This window comes from Mus musculus, chromosome 11 (genome assembly GCF_000001635.26).
Source record: "Mus musculus strain C57BL/6J chromosome 11, GRCm38.p6 C57BL/6J".
NCBI lineage: Eukaryota > Metazoa > Chordata > Mammalia > Rodentia > Muridae > Mus > Mus musculus.
In genome coordinates, this window is record NC_000077.6 from 31,037,761 (window position 1) to 31,061,038 (window position 23,278).

The 23,278-nt window shown below is 38.2% G+C and overlaps 1 protein-coding gene across 3 annotated transcripts in view; it reads left to right on the plus strand.

Moving 5' to 3' along the window:
* The window catches only part of Asb3 (ankyrin repeat and SOCS box-containing 3), a 148,313-nt gene that overhangs the window by 83,369 nt on the left and 41,666 nt on the right, over window positions 1–23,278 (plus strand). For all 3 annotated transcript variants that reach the window (XR_003949485.1, NM_023906.3, XM_006514771.4), the window contains 3 exons: window positions 17,698–17,810; window positions 18,342–18,477; window positions 21,062–21,239. Coding sequence is in view for 2 of the 3 variants with exons in the window: in NM_023906.3 (NP_076395.2) it covers window positions 17,698–17,810; window positions 18,342–18,477; window positions 21,062–21,239 (427 nt within the window). In the remaining variant the exon portion in view is untranslated. The remainder of the gene's footprint in view (window positions 1–17,697; window positions 17,811–18,341; window positions 18,478–21,061; window positions 21,240–23,278) is intronic.

Here is a 23,278-nt window from a genome sequence, read left to right on the forward strand (position 1 = left end):
CAGAAAAAAACCAATACAAGAACGGGAACAATGCCCTAGAAAAAACAAGAAGGTAATCCCCCAACAAACCTAAAAGAAGACAGCCACAAGAACAGAATGCCAACTTTAACAACAAAAATAACAGGAAGCAACAATTACTTTTCCTTAATATCTCTTAACATCAATGGTCTCAACTCCCCAATAAAAAGACATAGACTAACAAACTGGCTACACAAACAAGACCCAACATTTTGCTGTTTACAGGAGACACATCTCAGAGAAAAAGATAGACACTACCTCAGAATAAAAGGCTGGAAAACAATTTTCCAAGCAAATGGTATGAAGAAACAAGCTGGAGTAGCCATCCTAATATCTGATAAGATTGACTTCCAACCCAAAGTCATCAAAAAAGACAAGGAGGGGCACTTTGTTCTCATCAAAGGTAAAATCCTCCAAGAGGAACTCTCAATTCTGAATATCTATGCGCCAAATACAAGGGCAGCCACATTCATTAAAGAAACTTTAGTAAAGCTCAAAGCACACATTGCACCTCACACAATAATAGTGGGAGACTTCAACACACCACTTTCACCAATGGACAGATCATGGAAACAGAAACTAAACAGGGACACACTGAAACTAACAGAAGTGATGAAACAAATGGATCTGACAGATATCTACAGAACATTTTATCCTAAAACAAAAGGATATACCTTCTTCTCAGCACCTCATGGTACCTTCTCCAAAATTGACCACATAATAGGTCACAAAACAGGCCTCAACAGATTCAAAAATATTGAAATTGTCCCATGTATCCTATCAGATCACCATGCACTAAGGCTGATCTTCAATAACAAAAAAAATAACAGAAAGCCAACACTCACGTGGAAACTGAACAACACTCTTCTCAATGATACCTTGGTCAAGGAAGGAATAAAGAAAGCAATTAAAGACTTTTTAGAGTTTAATGAAAATGAAGCCACAACGTACCCAAACCTTTGGGACACAATGAAAGCATTTCTAAGAGGGAAACTCATAGCTCTGAGTGCCTCCATGAAGAAACGGGAGAGAGCACATACTAGCAGCTTGACAACACATCTAAAAGCTCTAGAAAAAAAGGAAGCAAATTCACCCAAGAGGAGTAGACGGCAGGAAATAATCAAACTCAGGGGTGAAATCAACCAAGTGGAAACAAGAAGAACTATTCAAAGAATTAACCAAACGAGGAGTTGGTTCTTTGAGAAAATCAACAAGATAGATAAACCCTTAGCTAGACTCACTAGAGGGCACAGAGACAAAATCCTAATTAACAAAATCAGAACTGAAATGGGAGACATAACAACAGATCCTGAAGAAATCCAAAACACCATCAGATCCTTCTACGAAAGGCTATACTCAACAAAACTGGAAAACCTGGACGAAATGGACAAATTTCTGGACAGATACCAGGTACCAAAGTTGAATCAGGATCAAGTTGACCTTCTAAACAGTCCCATATCCCCTAAAGAAATAGAAGCAGTTATAAATAGTCTCCCAGCCAAAAAAAGCCCAGGACCAGACGGGTTTAGTGCAGAGTTCTATCAGACCTTCAAAGAAGATCTAATTCCAGTTCTGCACAAACTTTTTCACAAGATAGAAGTAGAAAGTACTCTACCCAACTCATTTTATGAAGCCACTATTACTCTGATACCTAAACCACAGAAAGATCCAACAAAGATAGAGAACTTCAGACCAATTTCTCTTATGAATATCGATGCAAAAATCCTCAATAAAATTCTCGCTAACCGAATCCAAGATCACATTAAAGCAATCATCCATCCTGACCAAGTAGGTTTTATTCCAGGAATGCAGGGATGGTTTAATATACGAAAATCCATCAATGTAATCCACTATATAAACAAACTCAAAGACAAAAACCACATGATCATCTCGTTGGATGCAGAAAAAGCATTTGACAAGATCCAACACCCATTCATGATAAAAGTTCTGGAAAGATCAGGAATTCAAGGCCCATACCTAAACATGATAAAAGCAATCTACAGCAAACCAGTAGCCAACATCAAAGTAAATGGAGAGAAGCTGGAAGCAATCCCACTAAAATCAGGGACTAGACAAGGCTGCCCACTTTCTCCCTACCTTTTCAACATAGTACTTGAAGTATTAGCCAGAGCAATTCGACAACAAAAGGAGATCAAGGGGATACAAATTGGAAAGAAGGAAGTCAAAATATCACTTTTTGCAGATGATATGATAGTATATATAAGTGACCCTAAAAATTCCACCAGAGAACTCCTAAACCTGATAAACACCTTCGGTGAAGTAGCTGGATATAAAATTAACTCAAACAAGTCAATGGCCTTTCTCTACACAAAGAATAAACAGGCTGAGAAAGAAATTAGGGAAACAACACCCTTCTCAATAGTCACAAATAATATAAAATATCTCGGCGTGACTCTAACTAAGGAAGTGAAAGATCTGTATGATAAAAAACGTCAAGTCTCTGAAGAAAGAAATTAAAGAAGATCTCAGAAGATGGAAAGATCTCCCATGCTCATGGATTGGCAGGATCAATATTGTAAAAATGGCTATCTTGCCAAAAGCAATCTACAGATTCAATGCAATCCCCATCAAAATTCCAACTCAATTCTTCAATGAATTAGAAGGAGCAATTTGCAAATTCATCTGGAATAACAAAAAACCTAGGATAGCAAAAACTCTTCTCAAGGATAAAAGAACCTCTGGTGGAATCACCATGCCGGACCTAAAGCTTTACTACAGAGCAATTGTGGTAAAAACTGCATGGTACTGGTATAGAGACAGACAAGTAGACCAATGGAATAGAATTGAAGACCCAGAAATGAACCCACACACCTATGGTCACTTGATCTTCGACAAGGGAGCTAAAACCATCCAGTGGAAGAAAGACAGCATTTTCAACAAATGGTGCTGGCACAACTGGTTGTTATCATGTAGAAGAATGCGAATCGATCCATACTTATCTCCTTGTACTAAGGTCAAATCTAAATGGATCAAAGAACTTCACATAAAACCAGAGACACTGAAACTTATAGAGGAGAAAGTGGGGAAAAGCCTTGAAGATATGGGCACAGGGGAAAAATTCCTGAACAGAACAGCAATGGCTTGTGCTGTAAGATCGAGAATTGACAAATGGGACCTAATGAAACTCCAAAGTTTCTGCAAGGCAAAAGACACCGTCAATAAGACAAAGAGACCACCAACAGATTGGCAAAGGATCTTTACCTATCCTAAATCAGATTGGGGACTAATATCCAACATATATAAAGAACTCAAGAAGGTGGACTTCAGAAAATCAAACAACCCCATTAAAAAATGGGGCTCAGAACTGAACAATGAATTCTCACCTGAGGAATACCGAATGGCAGAGAAGCACCTGAAAAAATGTTCAACATCCTTAATCATCAGGGAAATGCAAATCAAAACAACCCTAAGATTCCACCTCACACCAGGTAGAATGTCTAAGATCAAAAATTCAGGTGACAGCAGATGCTGGCGAGGATGTGGAGAAAGAGGAACACTCCTCCATTGTTGGTGGGATTGCAGGCTTGTACAACCACTCTGGAAATCCGTCTGGCGGTTCCTCAGAAAATTGGACATAGTACTACCGGAGGATCCAGCAATACCTCTCCTGGGCATATATCCAGAAGATGCCCCAACTGGTAAGAAGGACACATGCTCCACTATGTTCATAGCAGCATTATTTATAATAGCCAGAAGCTGGAAAGAACCCAGATGCCCCTCAACAGAGGAATGGATACAGAAAATGTGGTACATCTACACAATGGAGTACTACTCAGCTATTAAAAAGAATGAATTTATGAAATTCCTAGCCAAATGGATGGACCTGGAGGGCATCATCCTGAGTGAGGTAACACATTCACAAAGGAACTCACACAATATGTACTCACTGATAAGTGGATATTAGCCCAAAACCTAGGATACCCAAGATATAAGATACAATTTCCTAAACACATGAAACTCAAGAAAAATGAAGACTGAAGTGTGGACACTATGCCCCTCCTTAGAAGTGGGAACAAAACACCCTTGGAAGGAGTTACAGAGACAAAGTTTGGAGCTGAGATTAAAGGGTGGACCATGTAGAGACTGCCTTATCCAGGGATCCACCCCATAATCAGCATCCAAACGCTGACACCATTGCATACACTAGCAAGATTTTATCGAAAGGACCGAGATGTAGCTGTCTCTTGTGAGACTATGCCGGGGCCTAGCAAACACAGAAGTGGATGCCCACAGTCAGCTAATGGATGGATCACAGGGCTCCCAATGGAGGAGCTAGAGAAAGTACCCAAGGAGCTAAAGGGATCTGCAACCCTATAGGTGGATCAACATTATGAACTAACCAGTACCCCGGAGCTCTTGACTCTAGCTGCATATGTATCAAAAGATGGCCTAGTCGGCCATCACTGGAAAGAGAGGCCCATTGGACACACAAACTTTATATGCCCCAGAACAGGGGAACGCCAGGGCCAAAAAGGGGGAGTGGGCGGGTAGGGGAGTGGGGGTGGGTGGGTATGGGGGACTTTTGGTATAGCATTGGAAATGTAAATGAGCTAAATACCTAATAAAAAATGGAAAGAAAAAAAAAATAAAAACATTTAACACTAGGATCCTACTTTTGCTAAGTGGAATATAGAGTGTATTTTGTTTACATTTTCATTTCTGGTTTTTGAATTAAATGCTTTTAGATGATAGTTAAGAAGAGTAAATGGAAGTGTTTACATTGTACCACTGTGGACCCTTATTAACTTAAAAACTATCTTTTTTTTTTTTGAGACAGGGTTTCTCTGTGTAGCCCTAGCTGTCATAAAACTCTCTCTGTAAACCAGGTTGGCCTCAAACTCAGTGATTCTCCTGCCTCTCTCTCCCCAGTTCTGGCCAAAGGAGTGAACTACTCTGCATAGTATTCTTTTATTATTATTATTCTTAGATATTTTCTTTATTTACATTTCAAATGTTATCCCCTTTCCTAGTTTCCCCTCCGAAAGTCCCCTATCTCCTCCCCACTCCCCCTGCTCCCCAACCCACCCATTCCCAATTCCTCATTCTGGTATTCCCCTATACTGGGGCATAGAGCCTTCACAGGATCAAGGGCCTCTCCTCCCATTGATGACCGACTAGGCCATCCTCTGCTACATATATAGCTAGAACCACAAGTTCCATCCATATGTTTTCTTTGATTGTTTTCTTTGACAGTTCCAAGGATCTCTGAGGGTACAGGTTAGTTCATACTGATGTTCCTTCTATGGGGCTTCAGACCCCTTCTGCTCCCTGGGTACTTTCTCTGACTCCTTCATTGGGGACCTTGTGTACTGTCCAATGGATGACTGTGAGCATCCACTTCTGTATTTGCCAGGCACTGGCAGAGTCTCACAGGAGACAGCTGTATCAAGCTCTTGTCATCAGGTTCTTGCTGGCATCTGCGTAGTGACTGGGTTTGGTGGTTGTTTATGGGATGGATTCCCAAGTTGGGCAGTCTCTGGATGGTCCTTCCTTCAGGCTCTGCTCAGAACTTTGACTCTGTAACTCCTTCCACGGGTATTTTGTTCCCCATTCTAAGAAGAAACAAAGTATCCACACTTTGGTCTTCCTCTTCTTGAGTTTCATGTGTTTTACAAATTCTATCTTGGGTATTTTCTGGGCTAATACCCACTTATCAGTGAGTGCATATCATGTGTGTTCTTTTGTGATTGGGTTACCTCACTCAGGATGATATCCTCCAGATGTATCTATTTGCTTAAGAATTTCATAAATTCATTGTTTTTAATAGCCGAGTAGTACTCCACTGTGTAAATGTACCACATTTTCCATATCCATTCTTCTGTTGAGGGACATCTTGGTTCTTTCCAGCTTCTGGCTATTACAAATAAGGATGCTATGAACATAGTGGAGCATGTGTCCTTATTACAAGTTGGAGCATCTTCTGGGTATATGACCAGGAAAGGTACTACTGGATCTTCCGGTAGTACTATGTCCAATTTTCTGAAGAACCGCTAAACTGATTTCCAGAGTGGTTGTACCAGCTTGCAGTCCCACCAGCAATGGAGGAGTGTTCCTCTTTCTCCACATCCTCACCAGCTTCTGCTGTCACCTGAATTTTTGATCTTAGCTATTCTGACTGGTGTGAGATGGAATCTCAGGGTTGTTTTGATTTGCATTTCTCTGATGATTAAGGATGTTGAACATTTTTTCAGGTGCTTCTCAGCCATTCGGTATTCCTCAGTTGAGAATTCTTTTCTTAGCTTTGTACCCCATTTTTAAATAGGATTATTTGGTATTCTGGAGTCCAGCTTCTTGAGTTCTTTGTATATATTGGATATTAGTCCCCTATCAGATTTAGGATTGGTAAAGATCCTTTCCCAATCTGTTGGTTGTCTTTTTGTCTTATTGACAGTGTCTTTTGCCTTACAGAAGCTTTGCGATTTTATGAGGTCCCACTGTTGATTCTTGATCTTACAGCCCAAGCCATTGCTGTTCTGTTCAGGAATTTTCCTCCTGTGTCCATATCTTTGAGCCTTTTCCCCACTTTCTCCTCTATAGGTTTCAGTGTATCTGGTTTTATGTGGAGTTCCTTGATCCACTTATACTTGAGCTTTGCACAAGGAGATAAGAATGGGTCAATTCATATTCTTTGACATGATAACCGCCAGTTGTGCCAGCACCATTTGTTGAAAATGGTATCTTTTTTCCACTGGATGGTTTTAGCTCCCTTGACAGAAATCAAGTGACCATAGGTATGTGGGTTCATTTCTGTGTCTTTAGTTCTATTCCATTTATTGATCTACTTGTCTGTCGCTGTACTAGTACCATGCAGTTTTTATCACAATTGCTCTGTAGTACAGCTTGAGGTCAGGCATGGTGAATCCACCAGAGGTTCTTTTATTGTTGAGAATAATTTTTGCTGTCCTACGTTTTTTGTTATTCCAGATGAATTTGCAAATTGCCCTTTCTAACTCAGTGAAGAATTGAGTTGGAATTTTGATGGGGATTGCATTGAATCTGTAGATTGCTTTCGACAAGATAGCCATTTTTACTATATTAATCCTGCCAATCCATGAGCAAGGGAGATCTTTCCATCTTTTGAGATCTTCTTTGATTTCTTTCTTCAGAGACTTGAAGTTCTTATCATACAGATCTTTCACTTCCTTAGTTAGAATCACTCCAAGATATTTTATATTATTTGTGACTATTGAGAAGGGTGTTGTTTCCCTTATTGCTTTCTCATCCTATTTATGCTTTGTGTAGAGAAAGGCCACTGATTTCTTTGAGTTAATTTTATATCCAGCTACTGCACTGAAGTTGTTTATCAGGTTTAGGAGTTCTCTGGTGGAATTTTTAGGGCCACTTACATATATACTATCATATCATCTGCAAATAGTGATATTTTGACTTCTTCCTTTCCAATTTGTATCCCCTTGATCTCCTTGTGTTGTCTAATTGCTCTGGCTAGGACTTCGAGTACTATATTGAATAGGTAGGGAGAAAGTGGGCAGCCTTGTCTAGTCCCTGATTTTAGTGGGATTGCTTCAAGTTTCTGTCCATTTAGTTTGATGTTGGCTACTGGTTTGCTGTATATTGCTTTTATTATGTTTAGGTATGGGCCTTGAATTCCTGTTTTTTCCAAGACTTTTATTATGAATGGGTGTTGGGTTTTGTCAAATGCTTTCTCATCATCTAATGAGATGATCATGTGGTTTTTGTCTTTGAGATTGTTTATATAGTGGATTACATTGATAGATTTCCATATATTAATTAAACCATCCGTGCATCCCTGGGATGAAGCCTACTTGATCATGATGGATGATTGTTTTGATGTGTTCTTAGACTCGGTTTTCAAGAATTTTATTGAATATTTTCACATTGATATTCATAAGGGAAATTGGTCTGAAGTTCTCTTTCTTTGTTGGGTCTTTGTGTGGTTTATTGCATAGTATTCTTGATCATTGCATTTATTTGTTTTACAATAGTTGCATTCTTTATTCATTCTTGAGTTTAGTATTTGGTTTACATTAAATGGGTGCTATAAATATGTTCATATTTGAATGTTTGCCCCTAAATTAACTGAACCTTTTGGACAGATTATGAGGTATGACTTTGTTGGAGGAGATAGGTCACTGGACTTTGAGATTTCAAGACTCCTGCCATCCTAATAAAGATATCTTTCTGCCTACAACTTTGAATAAGAATCTAAAATCTTACTGATGTAGTGCTATGCCTGCTTGCCTGCTTGCCTGCTTGCCTGCCTGATGCCATATTCCCTGTTATGATGATCACTGACTCTGTCCGGAATTGTAAGCCCCAATTCACTTTTTTTTTTTAAGTTGCACACTATAAGGTAACCAAATAGAGTATCTTCACAGCAATATAAAAGCAACTAAGAAAGAAATTGGTAGTACCAGGTGGTAACATATTGCTCTGACATCCCCAGCCAAGTTATTATTTGGCAGAATGTGGAAGACTTTTGGACTTTGGACTAGGAAAATGTTTGAATGCTTAGAATACTATCTTATTAAGACCTTGGAAAACAGTAGCACTGAGACCAATATGGACTGTGGAGGCCTGTCTCAAGAGGTTATAGAAGAAAACAACAATATTAGCAGCTGGGCTAGACACCATTCTTGTGATAATTTAGCATTAATGTGGCTGTTTATTGATGTTTCCTATGACTGAGCCTAAGGCAAAATTGAAGTCTTTTGAACTAGTTTCATTGTCAGAAAAGATTTCAAGACATCCTAATATTGGTGCTGTTACTTGGTTATTAGTGATCATCCTCATATATATCTACAATTAAAAAGAGCACATAGGCCAGAAAGAAATACAAAAATGTAAAATTTGAGGAGAAAAACCACCAGGAAATTTAATATCAAAACCTTTGTTTGTGCTGAAAGAGATAGGGAGAATTGAATACAGGGGAGTAGCCAGCTAATTCTGCAATTTGTGAAATGAAAAGACTTAAGGAATTATCTTTTCCCAAAGAGCAACAACAAATCAAAGCTTATACAAGTATAATTCAAGGAAGGGCCAGATTCCACCTCTAGTAATCAACAGAACTTAGCAGCTTTGGCCATGTGTTTCTAGCATTAGAGCAATGAAGGAGTAAAGAGATTGTAGAATTTTCCTCTGAGGTTGAAGAATCTGCTGTGGTTATACATGTAGCAGGGTAGTCCCTTCTTGATGGACTCAAAAGGTCAAGTAAATCTCTGAAAGTGAAGCCCTACTATGTTGGAGACCCCAAGTGTTGGAGCTGTGGGATATCTGCCAAGGCAAGCTACAGAAAGGGAGTGGAACCAGCCCAAGAGAAATAAGTATGAGAGAGTCAACAAACTGGAAGGGCAGATCCATCTAAGCCCTTTTACATCAGACATGGAGATACAGGGTTTGGAGTTTCCCCCTGCTGAGTTTCAGTCTTGGTTTAGTCCAGTATTTCCTCACTGTGCTCCCATTCCTCCCTTATGGGATGACAATATGTATTCTGTGCCATTGTATGTTGGAAGTAGTAACTTTGTTTTTTACAAGAGGTTACATGAAGAGTGCCTTGAATCTCAGAAAAGGCTTTAGAATTTTAAACTGTATTGAGGCTGTAAAATACCATAGAGACTTTTGAAGTAAAACTAAATATATTTTGTGTTATGATATGGCCACAAGCATTTTGTGGTCTGGGAAGAGAATGTAGTGCCTTGATTGAGGCTGACCCCCATAGGCTCATATATTTAAATGTGTGGTCCCTAGTTGGTGGGACAGTCTGAAAAGGATTGGGAGGTATAGCCTTGGAGGAGGCACTGGGCCTATATGTGATGTTTCAAGTTAGCGCACTCTGCATCCAACTTTTAATTTAGAATGTATGCTCTTAGCTACTGCTCTAGCTCCATGCTGCTGTCAAGCTCTCTGTCATGATTATCACAGATGCTAACTCTCTGGACCATAAGTTCCAATAAACATTTTCTTTTATGACTTATCTTATGATTGTACTAGTTGATTTAATGTGTGGGCTTGACCCAAGGTAAAGTCATCAGAGAAGGAGCCCCCATTGAGGAAATGCCTCTATGAGATCCAATTGTAAGGCTTTTTGTCAATCAGTGATCAGTGCCGAGGGCCTAGCTAGGTGGGTGGTGCTATCCCTGGGATCATAGCCCAGGGTTTTATAAGAAAACAGGCTGAGCAAGCCAGTAAGGCTCATTTCTCCATGGCTTCTGCATCCTGCCTCCAGGATCCTGCCCTGCTTGAATTTCTTTCCTGACTTCCTTGGAACAGCATTATGGTAATGTAAGCCAGATAAACCCTTTTCTCCCAACCAACTTGCTTTTTTGTCATTACATTCACTGCAGCAATAGAACCCCTAACTAAGACAATCAGTGTCTCTTAATAGAAATAGAAAGTAATTAAGTAGTCTAATTTATGTTAGAAATGATTTGAACTGGACAAGTTTCTTTTGATACTCTTCTTCCGCCACAGTTTGTTCTACTTTGATGCCATTGATCAGTAACTGCTATGCAGAGTGTCAGACTGTCCATGAAACAAACTTGGCCAGGATGTAGCCAGCACACTACTTCATCATTGAAGTCTTGACTCGAGAAAAATTTCAGCTAAAGATAATGCTTAGACATAAAGTTGTTTTATATATTGGAAAAAATGTCTCCTTGTGTGGACTTATGACAAGCAGTTTACAGATTGACAGCAGTTAATGAGTGATATTAGAGCTGCTGTATAGCGTGACTGTGAATGTCAAACTGGATGATTACATAATCTATGCAATTATCCTTCTTTCTTTGTGGTTATTATTGCAGTCAGTTCAACTACATATGATTATTACTTGCTCTTTTGGCTAAAAGAGAAATTATGCTCCTTCACCAGCAGGAGTCTTTGGAATTAAAGATAATTCTAGGGTATGTACATATATTCCTGATAAGGATCTCAGGTTAATAATTTATTTCAGTAAATCATAATAAGGATCACTACTTATGAAGTTGGTTCCTGTAAATAGAATTCTGCTATATAAATTAAAAACTTATGTCATAGTAAAAATTACACTTCATGGATATACCAGCAGTCCAGTTTCATCTTATCGGGATAGCAGCAGTAATAGTAAGACCTACTAGGAACTGCTAGGCCTCAACATGAGTCAGCAGGAGGGATTAGGACCAGTGGGAAGACCAGGAGAAGTTCTCTCCACAGTGAAAATCATTGAAGACAACAGATCAAGAAGTGTTGCATAGCTAGCTCTACAAGCAAGCCCCTCTCACAGTTTGTTGAGTCCTATTTGTACTCCCTCCAAACATCATGTGTCCTCCACAGGTCTTGACTCAACATTTAAATCTGTCTTAATGAAACTCCACATGAGTCTATCAGCTGACATCAATCACTCTGCCAATTGACTGACTTGAGTCTGCAGAAATGGCAAGTAGCTGCCAACACACCACCAGAAGTTTTTTGGTGCCTTTCTCTCTATAGAGTCATGACAAAATGGAGCTCAACTATGCACTGTAAGGGGAACCAATACATCTGTGTCATTAGTGAAGAATCCTTTATTGTGTGTCCTTTTAGTAGCCTGCCTTATCGAAACACCTTTCACCTGTGTCCACTTCAGCAGAACATTCCTTCACGTGTCTACTTTAGCAAAACATACTTACACTTGTGTCTGCTTCAGGAAAACACTCCTTCATTTTGCCCCTGCAAAACACTCTCTGACACAACTGACTTTCCAAAGAACCCTTAAGTTTCCACTTCAGGAAGATGCTATTTCCTTGGAGTCATCTATAACCTCTGACTCTTAGAATCTTCCCACCTCTTCTTCCATAAAGGTTCCTGAACTCTGGTGGGAAGGCTTTGATGAAAACATCCCATTTAGGACTAAGTGCTCCAAATGTCTCTCACTCTGCATATTGTCCAGTTTGAGTTTCTGTGTTAATTCTTATCTAGAGCAAGAAGAATTTTCTCTGATACGGGTTGACTAAGGCACGGATCTATGGAGTCATCTTATTGCTGCATTCCTTTCCCAGGATGAGTATTTGACTTTCCCCTAGACCTGTACTTATCTAGTCTCAGATTCTTGGTCACCTCAGCAGTGTCAGGTATGGGTTCCATCTCATGAGGTGGGATGCAATCCATTAAAAAAGTGGTTGATTACTGCAGTAACATGGTGTCACTATTGCACCAGCATATCTTCCAGGCAGGTTACTGTTGTAGGTAGCAGCAGGGTTTGTGGCTGAGTCATATTTTTGATTACCTTTCTCCTTTCTTTGTACACTGAGTACCTTCTTCTACTGTCATGAATATTAGTCAGTAGAGGTGAAGTTTCTAGTAGGGAAATAGTTATAAGGTCTTAACAATAATTATTCTTGTCTATCGTGATAAGATAGTGATGATAGCAACCCTTTCTGTCCTTTATTGAAACTGTTTTTCCAGATTAGTTCTTCTGGACTGTATACCTTCTTGCACACTCAGCTGCATTTTTAAAACACTAGAGCAACATTGTCACCTTTATCAGACAGAATAAATATTTGTTTCTTGCTCTTTTTTCATCAATCTCTTTTCATGTTTCTTTTTTTAATTTTTTATTAGGTATTTTCCTCATTTACATTTCCAATGCTATCCCAAAAGTCCCCCATACACATCCCCCCAATCCACTATCCACCCACTCCCCCTTTTTGGCCCTGGCGTTCCCCTGTACTGGGGCATATAAAGTTTGCAAGTCCAATGGGCCTCACTTTGCAGTGATGGCCAACTAGGCCATCTTTTGATACATATGCAGCTAGAGACAAGAGCTCTGGGGTACTGGTTATTTCATATTGTTGTTCCACCCATCGGGTAGCAGTTCCCTTTAGCTCCTTGGGTACTTTCTCTAGCTCCTCCATTGGGGGCCCTGTGATCCATCCAATAGCTGACTGTGAGCATCCACTTCTGTGTTTGCTAGGCCCCCGGCACAGTCTCACAAGAGACAGCTATATCTGGGTCCTTTCAGCAAAAACTTGATAGTGTATGCAATGGGGTCAGCGTTTGGAAGCTGATTATGGGATGGATCCCTGGATATGGCAATCACTAGATGGTCCATCCTTTTGTCACAGCTCCAAATTTTGTCTCTGTAACTCCTTCCATGGGTGTTTTGTTCCCAATTCTAAGAAGGGGCAAAGTGTCCACACTTTGGTCTTCGTTCTTCTTGAGTTTCATGCGTTTAGCAAATTGTATCTTATATCTTGGGTATCTTAAATTTCTGGGCTAATAGCCACTTATCAGTGAGTACATGTTGTGTGAGTTCCTTTGTGATTGGGTTACCTCACTCAGGATGATGCCCTCCAGGTCCAGCCATTTGCCTAGGAATTTCATAAATTCATTCTTTTTAATAGCTGAGTAGTACTCCATTGTGTAAATGTACCACATTTTCTGTATCCATTCCTCTGTTGAGGGGCATCTGGGTTCTTTCCAGCTTCTGGCTATTATAAATAACGCTGCTATGAACATAGTGGAGCATGTGTCCTTCTTACCGGTTGGGACATCTTCTGGATATAGGCCCAGGAGAGGTATTGCAGGATCCTCAAGTAGTACTATGTCCAATTTTCTGAGGAACCACCAGACTGATTTTCAGAGTGGGTGTACAAGCTTGCAATCCCACCAACAATGGAGGAGTGTTCCTCTTTCTCCACATCCTCGCCAGCATCTGCTGTCACCTGAATTTTTTATCTTAGCCATTCTAACTGGTGTGAGATGGAATCTCAGGGTTGTTTTGATTTGCATTTCTCTGATGATTAAGGATGTTGAACATTTTTTTCAGGTGCTTCTCTGCCATTGGGTATTCCTCAGGTGAGAATTCTTTGTTCAGCTCTGAGCCCCATTTTTAAATGGGGTTATTTGATATTCTGGAGTCCACCTTCTTGAGTTCTTTATATATAATGGATGTTAGACCCCTATCTGATTTGGGATAGGTAAAGATCCTTTCCCAATCTGTTAGTGACCTTTTTGTCTTATTGACGGTGTCTTTTGCCTTGCAGAAGCTTTGGAATTTTATGATGTCCCATTTATCGATTCTTGATCTTACAGCACAAGCCATTGCTGTTCTATTCAGGAATGTTTCCCATGTACCAATATCTTCGAAGCTTTTCCCTACTTTCTCCTCTATAAGTTTCAGTGTCTTTGGTTTTATGTGGAGTTCCTTAATCCACTTAGATTTGACCTTAGTACAAGGAGATAGGAATGGATCAATTCGCATTCTTCTAAATGATAACCGCCAGTTGTGCCAGCACCATTTGTTGAAAATGCTGTCTTTTTTCCACTGGATGGTTTTAGCTCCCTTGTCAAAGATCAAGTGACCATAGGTGTGTGGGTTCATTTCTGGGTCTTCAATTCTATTCCATTGGTCTACTTGTCTGTCACTATACCAGTTCCATGCAGTTTTTTATCACAACTGCTCTGTAGTACAGCTTTAGGTCAGGGATGGTGATTCCACCAGAGGTTCTTTTATCCTTGAGAAGAGTTTTTGCTATCCTAGGTTTTTTGTTATACCAGATGAATATGCAGATTTTCTTCAGGATCTTTTGTTATGTATCCCTTTTTATTTCTGATTTTGTTAATTAGGATGCTTTCCCTGTGCCCTCTACTGAGTATGGCTAAAGGTGTATCTATCTTCTTGATTTTCTCAAAGAACCAGCTCCTTGATTGGTTTTTCATTGAATAGTTCTTCTTGTTTCCACTTCGTTGATTTTGCCCCTGAGTTTGATTATTTCCTGCCTTCTTACTCCTTTTGGGTGAATTTGCTTCCTTTTATTCTAGAGCTTTTAGGTGTGTTGTCAAGCTGCTAATGTGTGCTCTCTCAAGTTTCTTTTTGGAGGCACTCAGAGCTATGAGTTTTCCTCTTAGGAATGCTTTCATTGTGTCCCATAAGTTTGGGAATGTTGTGGCTTCATTTTCATTAAACTCCAAAAAGTCCTTAATTTCTTTCTTTATTCCTTCCTTGACCAAGGTATCATTGAGAAGAGTGTTGTTCAGTTTCCACGTGAATGTTGGCTTTCTATTATTTATTTGTTATTGAAGATCAGCCTTAGTCCATGGTGATCTGATAGGATGCATGGGACAATTTCAATATTTTTGTATCTGTTGAGGCTTGTTTTGTGACCAATTATGTGGTCAATTTTGGAGAAGGTACCATGAGGTGCTGAGAAGAAGGTATATCCTTTTGTTTTAGGATAAAATGTTCTGTAGATATCTGTCAGATCCATTTGTTTCATAACATTTGTTAGTTTCAATGTGTCCCTGTTTAGTTTCTGTTTCCATGATCTGTCCATTGGTGAAAGTGGTGTGTTGAAGTCTCCCACTATTATTGTGTGAGGTGCAATGTGTGCTTTGAGCTTTACTAAAGTTTCTTTAATGAATGTGGCTACCCTTGTATTTGGAGCATAGATATTCAGTACTCTTGGAAGATTTTACCTTTGATGAGTATGAAGTGACCCTCCTTGTCTTTTTTGATGACTTTGGGTTGGAAGTCGACTTTATTATATATTAGAATGGCTACTCCAGTTTGTTTCTTCGTACCATTTGCTTGGAAAATTGTTTTCCAGCCTTTCATTCTGAGGTAGTGTCTATCTTTTTCTCTGAGATGAATTTTCTGTAAGCAGCAAAATGTTGGGTCCTGATTGTGTAGCCAGTTTGTTAGTCTATGTCTTTTTATTGGGGAGTTGAGTCCATTGATATTAAGAGATATTAAGGAAAAGTAATTGTTGCTTCCTGTTATTTTTGTTGTTAAAGTTGGCATTCTGTTCTTGTGGCTGTCTTCTTTTAGGTTTGTTGAGGGATTACCTTCTTCCTTTTTCTAGGGTGTGGTTTCCGTCCTTGTATTGTTTTTTTCTGTTACTATCCTTTGAAGGGCTGGATTCCTGGAGAGATAATGTGTGAATTTGGTTTTGTCATGGAAAACTTTGGTTTCTCCATCTATGGTAATTGAAAGTTTGACTGGGTAAAGTAGCCTGGGCTGGCATTTGTGTTCTCTTAGTGTCTGTATAACATTTGTCCAGGCCCTTCCAGCTTTCATAGTCTCTGGTGAAAAATCTGGTGTAATTCTGATAGGCTTGCCTTTATATGTTACTTGACCTTTTTCCCTTACTGCTTTTAGTATTCTATCTTTATTTAGTGCATTTGTTGTTCTGATTATTATGTGTCGGGAGGAATTTCTTTTCTGGTCCAGTCTATTTGGAGTTCTGTAGGCTTCCTGTATGTTCATGGGCATCTCTTTCTTTATATTTGGGAAGTTTTCTTCTATAATTTTGTTGAAGATATTTGCCGGTCCTTTGAGTTGAAAATCTTCATTCTCATCTACTCCTATTATCCGCAGGTTTGGTCTTCTCATTGTGTCCTGGATTTCCTGAATGTTTTGAGTTAGGGTCTTTTTGGATTTTGTATTTTCTTTGATTGTTGTGCCGATTTTCTCTATGGAATCTTCTGCACCTGAGATTCTCTCTTCTATCTCTTGTATTCTGTTGCTGATGCTCTCATCTATGGTTCCAGATTTCTTTCCTAGGGTTTCTATCTCCAGCATTGCCTCACTTTGTGTTTTCTTTATTGTGTTTACTTTCCTTTTTAGGTCTTGGATGTTTTTATTCAATTCCATCACCTGTTTGGTTGTGTTTTCCTGCAATTCTTTAAGGGATTTTTGTGCTTCCTCTTTAAGGTCTTCTATGTGTTTAGCAGTGTTCTCCTGTATTTCTTTAAGTGAGTTATTAAAGTCCTTCTTGATGTCCTCTACCATCATCATGAGATATGCTTTTAAATCCGGGTCTCGCTTTTCAGGTGTGTTGGGGTGCCCTGGATTTGGTGAAGTGGGAGTGCTGGGTTCTGATGATGGTGAATGGTCTTGGTTTCTGTTAGTAAGATTCTTATGTTTACCTTTCGCCATCTGGTAATCTCTGGAGTTAGTTGTTATAGTTGTCTCTGTTTAGAGATTGTTCCTCTGATGATTCTGTTACCCTCTATCAGCAGACCTGGGAGACTAGATCTCTCCTCTGAGTTTCAGTGGTCAGAGCAGTCTCTGCAAGCAAGCTCTCCTCTTACAGGGAAGGTGCACAGTTATCTGGTGTTTGGACCTCCTCCTGGCCGAAGATGAAGGCCCAAAACAGGACCTTTCCCAGAAGCTGTGTTGCTTTGGCCTGTCACAGAAACTGTTAGTTTTAGTAGTCCACACTCTCACCTGTGCAGACTACTTTCTGAGGAGTCCCAGAATCCAGATGGCTCCCGCCTATCCTGAGGCAAAGGCCTCCCAGGCCGGTCGGACACCTGTCCTCTGGCTGGGAAGGTGGCCGGATGTCTGGAGCCCGAAAATGGCGCTGCCTCAGAAGCTCTGTGGCTCTTGCCTGCCCCAGAAGCTGTTAGCTTCTGTAGTCCACACTCTCACCTGTGCAGACTACTTTCTGCAGAGTCCTGGAACCAAGATGGCTCCCACCTATCCTGAGGCAAAAGCCTCTCTTTTCATGTTTCATTTGGAAAAAAGTTCATGCACATGGAGGCCTACACATATACAAGTAAAACTGGATTAAGATAGTTGACAAATGTTTAGGAATAATCATAGCATTATTATAATAATGCGCATTACAACGTATATAAAATGATGAGAACATCATGGAAGTGTCCAGCTTTACAAACATCTTTTTGGTGACAGTAATTTCTCTGACTGTTGTATTGCAGCTGTTGAAAGTGGACGGATAGATGTATTAAAGCTGTTGCTTCAACATGGAGCAAATGTCAATGGATCCCATTCTATGAGTGGATGGAATTCCTTGCACCAGGCTTCTTTCCAGGTAGTCTCTGAATTTATTATTTCATTTCTGTGTAAATTGTATTTCTTACCCTTTTCTATACCGTTTTTTGCTTTCTGTTTTATCTGATTTATAATGGCAAGTGCAGTATAGAAAAGGCAGGCTAAATGCTAATGATTATTCTAAATAAGTCAGCTGTTATAGTGGCTGGAGCAGTTTTGGATTATAGGGATTATATAAGTAACTATCAGAATATGTGGGATACAAACTGATAAGGTGAAATGGTTTATTTTATTGTAAGTATATGTTTAGAGAATATGATAGCCCCTTCTGCTTGAGTTAGCAAACTGACTTTGCAGGACTAATGATTATAGTTGCTAAAAGCCAGTATTTAATTTGTTTACATTTAATAAGTTGTGTAGAAGTATAGAGTAATTTGATGTCATATATTTTTCATCTAAAGTAACAGGACATTACATTTTTTTGAAGTTTTTCTTTACTGAGAAAATAAGAAAAGTAAAACTCAATGAGAAAGAGTTTTTACTCACTTAAAAATATGTGTCTGTGTTTTAGGGAAATGCTGAGACTATAAGATTGCTTCTTAAACAAGGAGCAGACAGAGAATGCCAAGATGACTTTGGAATCACACCTCTGTTTGTGGCTGCTCAGTATGGGAAGCTAGAGAGCATGAGCATACTTATTTCATCTGGTAAGAAGGATAACCTTTGTGCTCTCATGCTTTTTAACTGTGTTCTTAGAGAAGAATGATTCTTGAATCAGGTCATGAAATTGATATAAGTAGCAACTAACAGTGTACATAGTTGCTGGCAGTATGTTACCAGGTAAAAGTTTCTTTGTGACTATGATTACAGATGTAGCATTTCCCAAAAAGATTGTGTGACTATGTCTTTTTATTATAACATTGTCTGACCTGAAGGGTTCAGCAAAGAAGGGCTTTTAAAGTCTTAGGGTGTGTGCGCTGACAGAGCTAGGAAATCAGGGATCCTTAGAGGGAGACACATACCAACAGATTTGCTGAGTGGTCTACATAGTGGATTTCAGGACAGCCAGGACTTCATAGAGTGTCTCAAAAAACAAAAACAAACAAAGGAAAAAAATCCTATAACCAAAGCCAAAAAACAAAACAAAACAAAAAACAAAACAAAAAAACCAAACTAACCTAACAACCAAACAACAACAAAAAGCCAAAACAAAACAAAACAACCCCCCCCCAAATCTCTATGTATTTAAGTCAAGGTAGAAAGTGAAAAAGAATGAACCTTCATGATGTTCAAGAAGAAGGTATCTGAGAAATTATGAGACTGTACTTTAAACATGAGGACTCCCAAATAACTTCCTAAAATTATTCTTTTATCTGGGCATAGTGATTCCCGTATTTCTTTTTTTAATTTTTTTTCTTCTCTAAACTTTTAAAATATCATTATTTAGTGGGTATGAAGGTCTGTTTCTAATGTAATCATGTAAAATGACTTTACCTTCAGTGTCTTACTTTTAAAATGTTTCAGTTGTAGTCTTAGAGGAACCGGTTCCTTATTATTTCTGATACGTTGAAGTTGTCAATTAAACTAGAAGTTTGGCTCTTTTTTTATTTATTTATTTATTTATTTATTTATTTATTTATTTATTTATTTATTTTTAAGCAGGTCCTACTGTTAACTTCTGCTTTTCTCATTGATTGTATTTTTCTCTCTGAAGCTGACAGCAAGATGAGGCACCCAAGTCAAGAAGATTCTAGTTGCCTAGCATTTTTACAATTCAAAAAGGTTCTACACAGTCTTTAATTTACTTTGTGTAGCTTGTTCAAGGTGTACTGAATAAAAGATAGTCAGTCTTCCCGATTTTTGATGGTGTTTTTTCTAATGAGATATATTTGAGAAATTTAAAAATTGACACAATCATGTGTTAGTGTGAGACCTAACATATGAAATAATGTTATTTGCTGGTGAGGTGCTTAGGGAAATATGCTATTTTTTTTTTTTAACAATTTCAAAAGTTTCTCAACAATTAAGGCCATTTTCAGCCCTTTTAAGTCTTTTTGTTTGGTTTTGTTTGTGGAAATAGGATCTCAGTATGTAGTTTTGGCTATTCTGGAACTCACTATGTTGGCCAGGCTGATCTCAAACTCACAGAGAACTGCTTTACTCTGCCTGGCTACCTTTTCAAATTGTTTATAGTAGTATTAAAATAACAGTTTTTATTTTAAAATAATTCAGCTCCATTAAAAAATATCATTCCTATTTATTGTTGCCTTTACTATGCAATACTTATGACAGAAAAAGTGTAATTGTAAAACTAATCAATATGGTTTTTAATAGTAGATCCCATGTATATCAGTCACTTATTGGTAATGTTTTCCTCATAAATCTTAGTGTAAAATTAGTTAGTGACATCAATAAAGTCATAAGTCCCAATAATTCATCAATAAAACACATACGTCTCACAACTTATACTTTCTTGGAAATTATCATCAATGATTTTCCATTGTATTTTTTCCATTTTTTTTAAACAGGTTAGCCTCAAACTTGTGATATTCTTTTCTCAGACTTCCAAGGGCTGGAATTATAGATCACTACACCCTTCCCTTCTAAAATATACTTTGGGGCTTGAGAGGTGTCTTAGTGGCTAAGAGTTCTTTCAGAAAGATGGAGTTCAGATCTAGCACCCATGTTAGATAGGCTCACTACTTATGGACTCCAGCTCGAAGGGAATCTGATCCCCACTTCATGGATACTAGAATTCATGTGCACAGATATGTGTGCACATACACACATAACTCATAAATACATATAAAATAAATCTTTAAAAAATATTTGTACTTGGAACCCACAGTGCTTGTTTGGCCAGGGAGAGGAATAAGTAGCTTTCATTGAATAGGAGATTTTTTTTTTTTTTTTTTTTGGTTTTGGTTTTGGTTTTTTAAGACAGGGTTTCTCTGTGTAACCCTGGCTGTCCTGGAACTCACTCTGTAGACCAGGCTGGCCTCGAACTCAGAAATCCACCTGCCTCTGCCTCCCAAGTGCTGGGATTAAAGGCATGCACCAGTGAATTCTAAAATATTCTTTACGTTCTTACTAATGCAGAACAAAAACTATTAAAATGATTTTCAACAGGTTAGTAAAATAAGTATATTTTTCAATAGCATCCAGTAAGGGTGAAAGTGTTTGTACTATGAAAACATTTTATGGCTGCTTGAAATTTATGTTTTCAGCTTTCTTTCTTCTTTTTAAAAGCATCTATGTCCATTATTGGTTAAGTATTTTGTTTTGTGTTAGGTGCAAATGTCAATTGCCAAGCCTTGGATAAAGCTACTCCTTTGTTTATTGCTGCACAAGAGGGTCATACAAAATGTGTGGAACTTTTGCTGTCCAGTGGGGCGGATCCTGACCTTTATTGTAATGAAGACAATTGGCAATTACCTATTCATGCTGCTGCACAAATGGGCCATACAGAGTAAGTGCTCAAAATGGAATAAAAATGGTCTTGGAATTAAAAGCTAATAAGGAATAGATATGAGTCAGACTCTTTACCTCCAGGTAAAATGCTTGGTCATTCCTTTCTGAAACCAGTTTTTGGAATGCCTAAATTTACTCCTCATCTTCCCCATACTTTTTTTTTTTTCTTTTCTTATTTTTTGGTCTGGCCCTCTACATCTTTGATTTTCCCACCCTGAGGAAGAATAACTGTATGTAGGTGGTATAGATATTGGAGCAAAGGGATTTCTTTAACTGATGGCTGTTCTTTCCCTTTCTTGCTAGTTTTATTTCAAATACCTTTAACTAGCAATCTAGCCTTTAACTAGCCTTATTCACAAATTTGCATTATCTCTGTGTTTGCAAAAAGAGTATGTGATCTTTTTGGAATGAAGTCTTCCTTTTGTGTGAGTTGAGTCCTCTACCCTATCTTAAACCCTTTGACTAAACTTTTTATCTAATCTCATGTCTAGTCTGGTATTTTTCTATGCTTCTGTTACTCTTTCTTTGCTAGAAGTCCCTAGGAAATTATTAGTGTATTTTGGAGAAAGTACTGGTGAGTAGGGAATTTTAGAGTTAGTAACCTGGTTATAGTAATAAGAATAAGGTTCCCTCTCATAAATCAGTATGGACAGGTTTCAAAATCATGTTTGCAGTCTTTAAAGTTATAATTCTACAATAGTGTTTCCGATACATACCGTTAATGTTTAATTAAAAATAATAAAGTGATCATTACGTTTACACAGTAGGTAAAAAAATAGTCTACGAGCTGACTATTTTGTCCCTAGGTAGCATGTTCTCAAAGGTCTTTGTAAGCATGTTTGCCTTGGGGCACTACACTTTTCTAGCCCATCTTTAAAACTCAGACATGTTTATTTACAAGTTGTCAAACAGATTCTTAGTTTTAATAAAATACTTGTTTTCAATATTTGGTATTTCCTCTAAATGCTTTTTAAAATTTATTATTCTTTGAGACTTTTATCCCATGTTTTGAACACTTTCACCCTTTCTAACCTTTTCCTAGCTCATACCCCCTTTTCACTCAATTTGTGTCCTTTACAAAAAATTTAAGTCCATTTCTTCTAATTGTTGATAAACAAATCTTTAAACAGTTGTACTCAGTTTTAAATTAATAACCAAAACTCTCATAGGAATTTGGTCTAATGTTCAATTTCAAGAATTCTGTTGCACTGATTTCATCTTTAGCCTACTTCTATGACTTCAGTTCTTCTTCAGTGTTATTTTAGGTCTGTTTTATGGAAGGAAAATCAGCCAAGAGAAACAGTCCTAGAAAGGAGGGGAATTTTCTGGCTGCTTAGTCCTTATAGTTTTGTCTTCAGAGCTGAATAGTCTTCTCTGCAGCTAGTTGCTGAGACAAGGTTACAGACAATATAAGAACTATATTTTAGCCATCTTTCTAGCAGTTGCTTCTTTATAAATGTACCTCAGATATTAATGATTATATTTTTTCTGAGATTGTAATATTTTACTATAAGTTATAGTTTCTTGTGATTAAATTGTAATTTCTTGTTTCATGTCACTTGCCATATTTAAAAATTCTTACAGATAGGAAACCAAACTGATTAATATTTAAGAAAGAAATACTTCATTTTATTTTCTGTTATTATTTGTTTGTATGTGAAAATGAGCCTTGCTGAGTAGCCCTGGCTTCTGAAATTTGTTATTCAGTTGTGGTAGGCCTTGAAGTCATGACTATTCTGCTTCAGTCTCTGACTGCTAACTTATAGGGGTATGTCACCACATCTGTCCATTATACAATCCCCAGTGCTGGGAATTGAACCCAGGCCCTCCAGCATAATATATAAACACTCTACCTCTGGGCAATATCCCTAGCCCCTCATTTTCTCAACTAGTTTATATTTAGTGTACTAAAATTTTAAATAATTTATTAGGTCCTGAAATACCAAACATAAAATTGGCATAGGTCATGTGGTAAGGCAAATAACAGTTAATGAGGAAAACAGGTATATTTACTATATTACTCAATTCTTTTTCAGG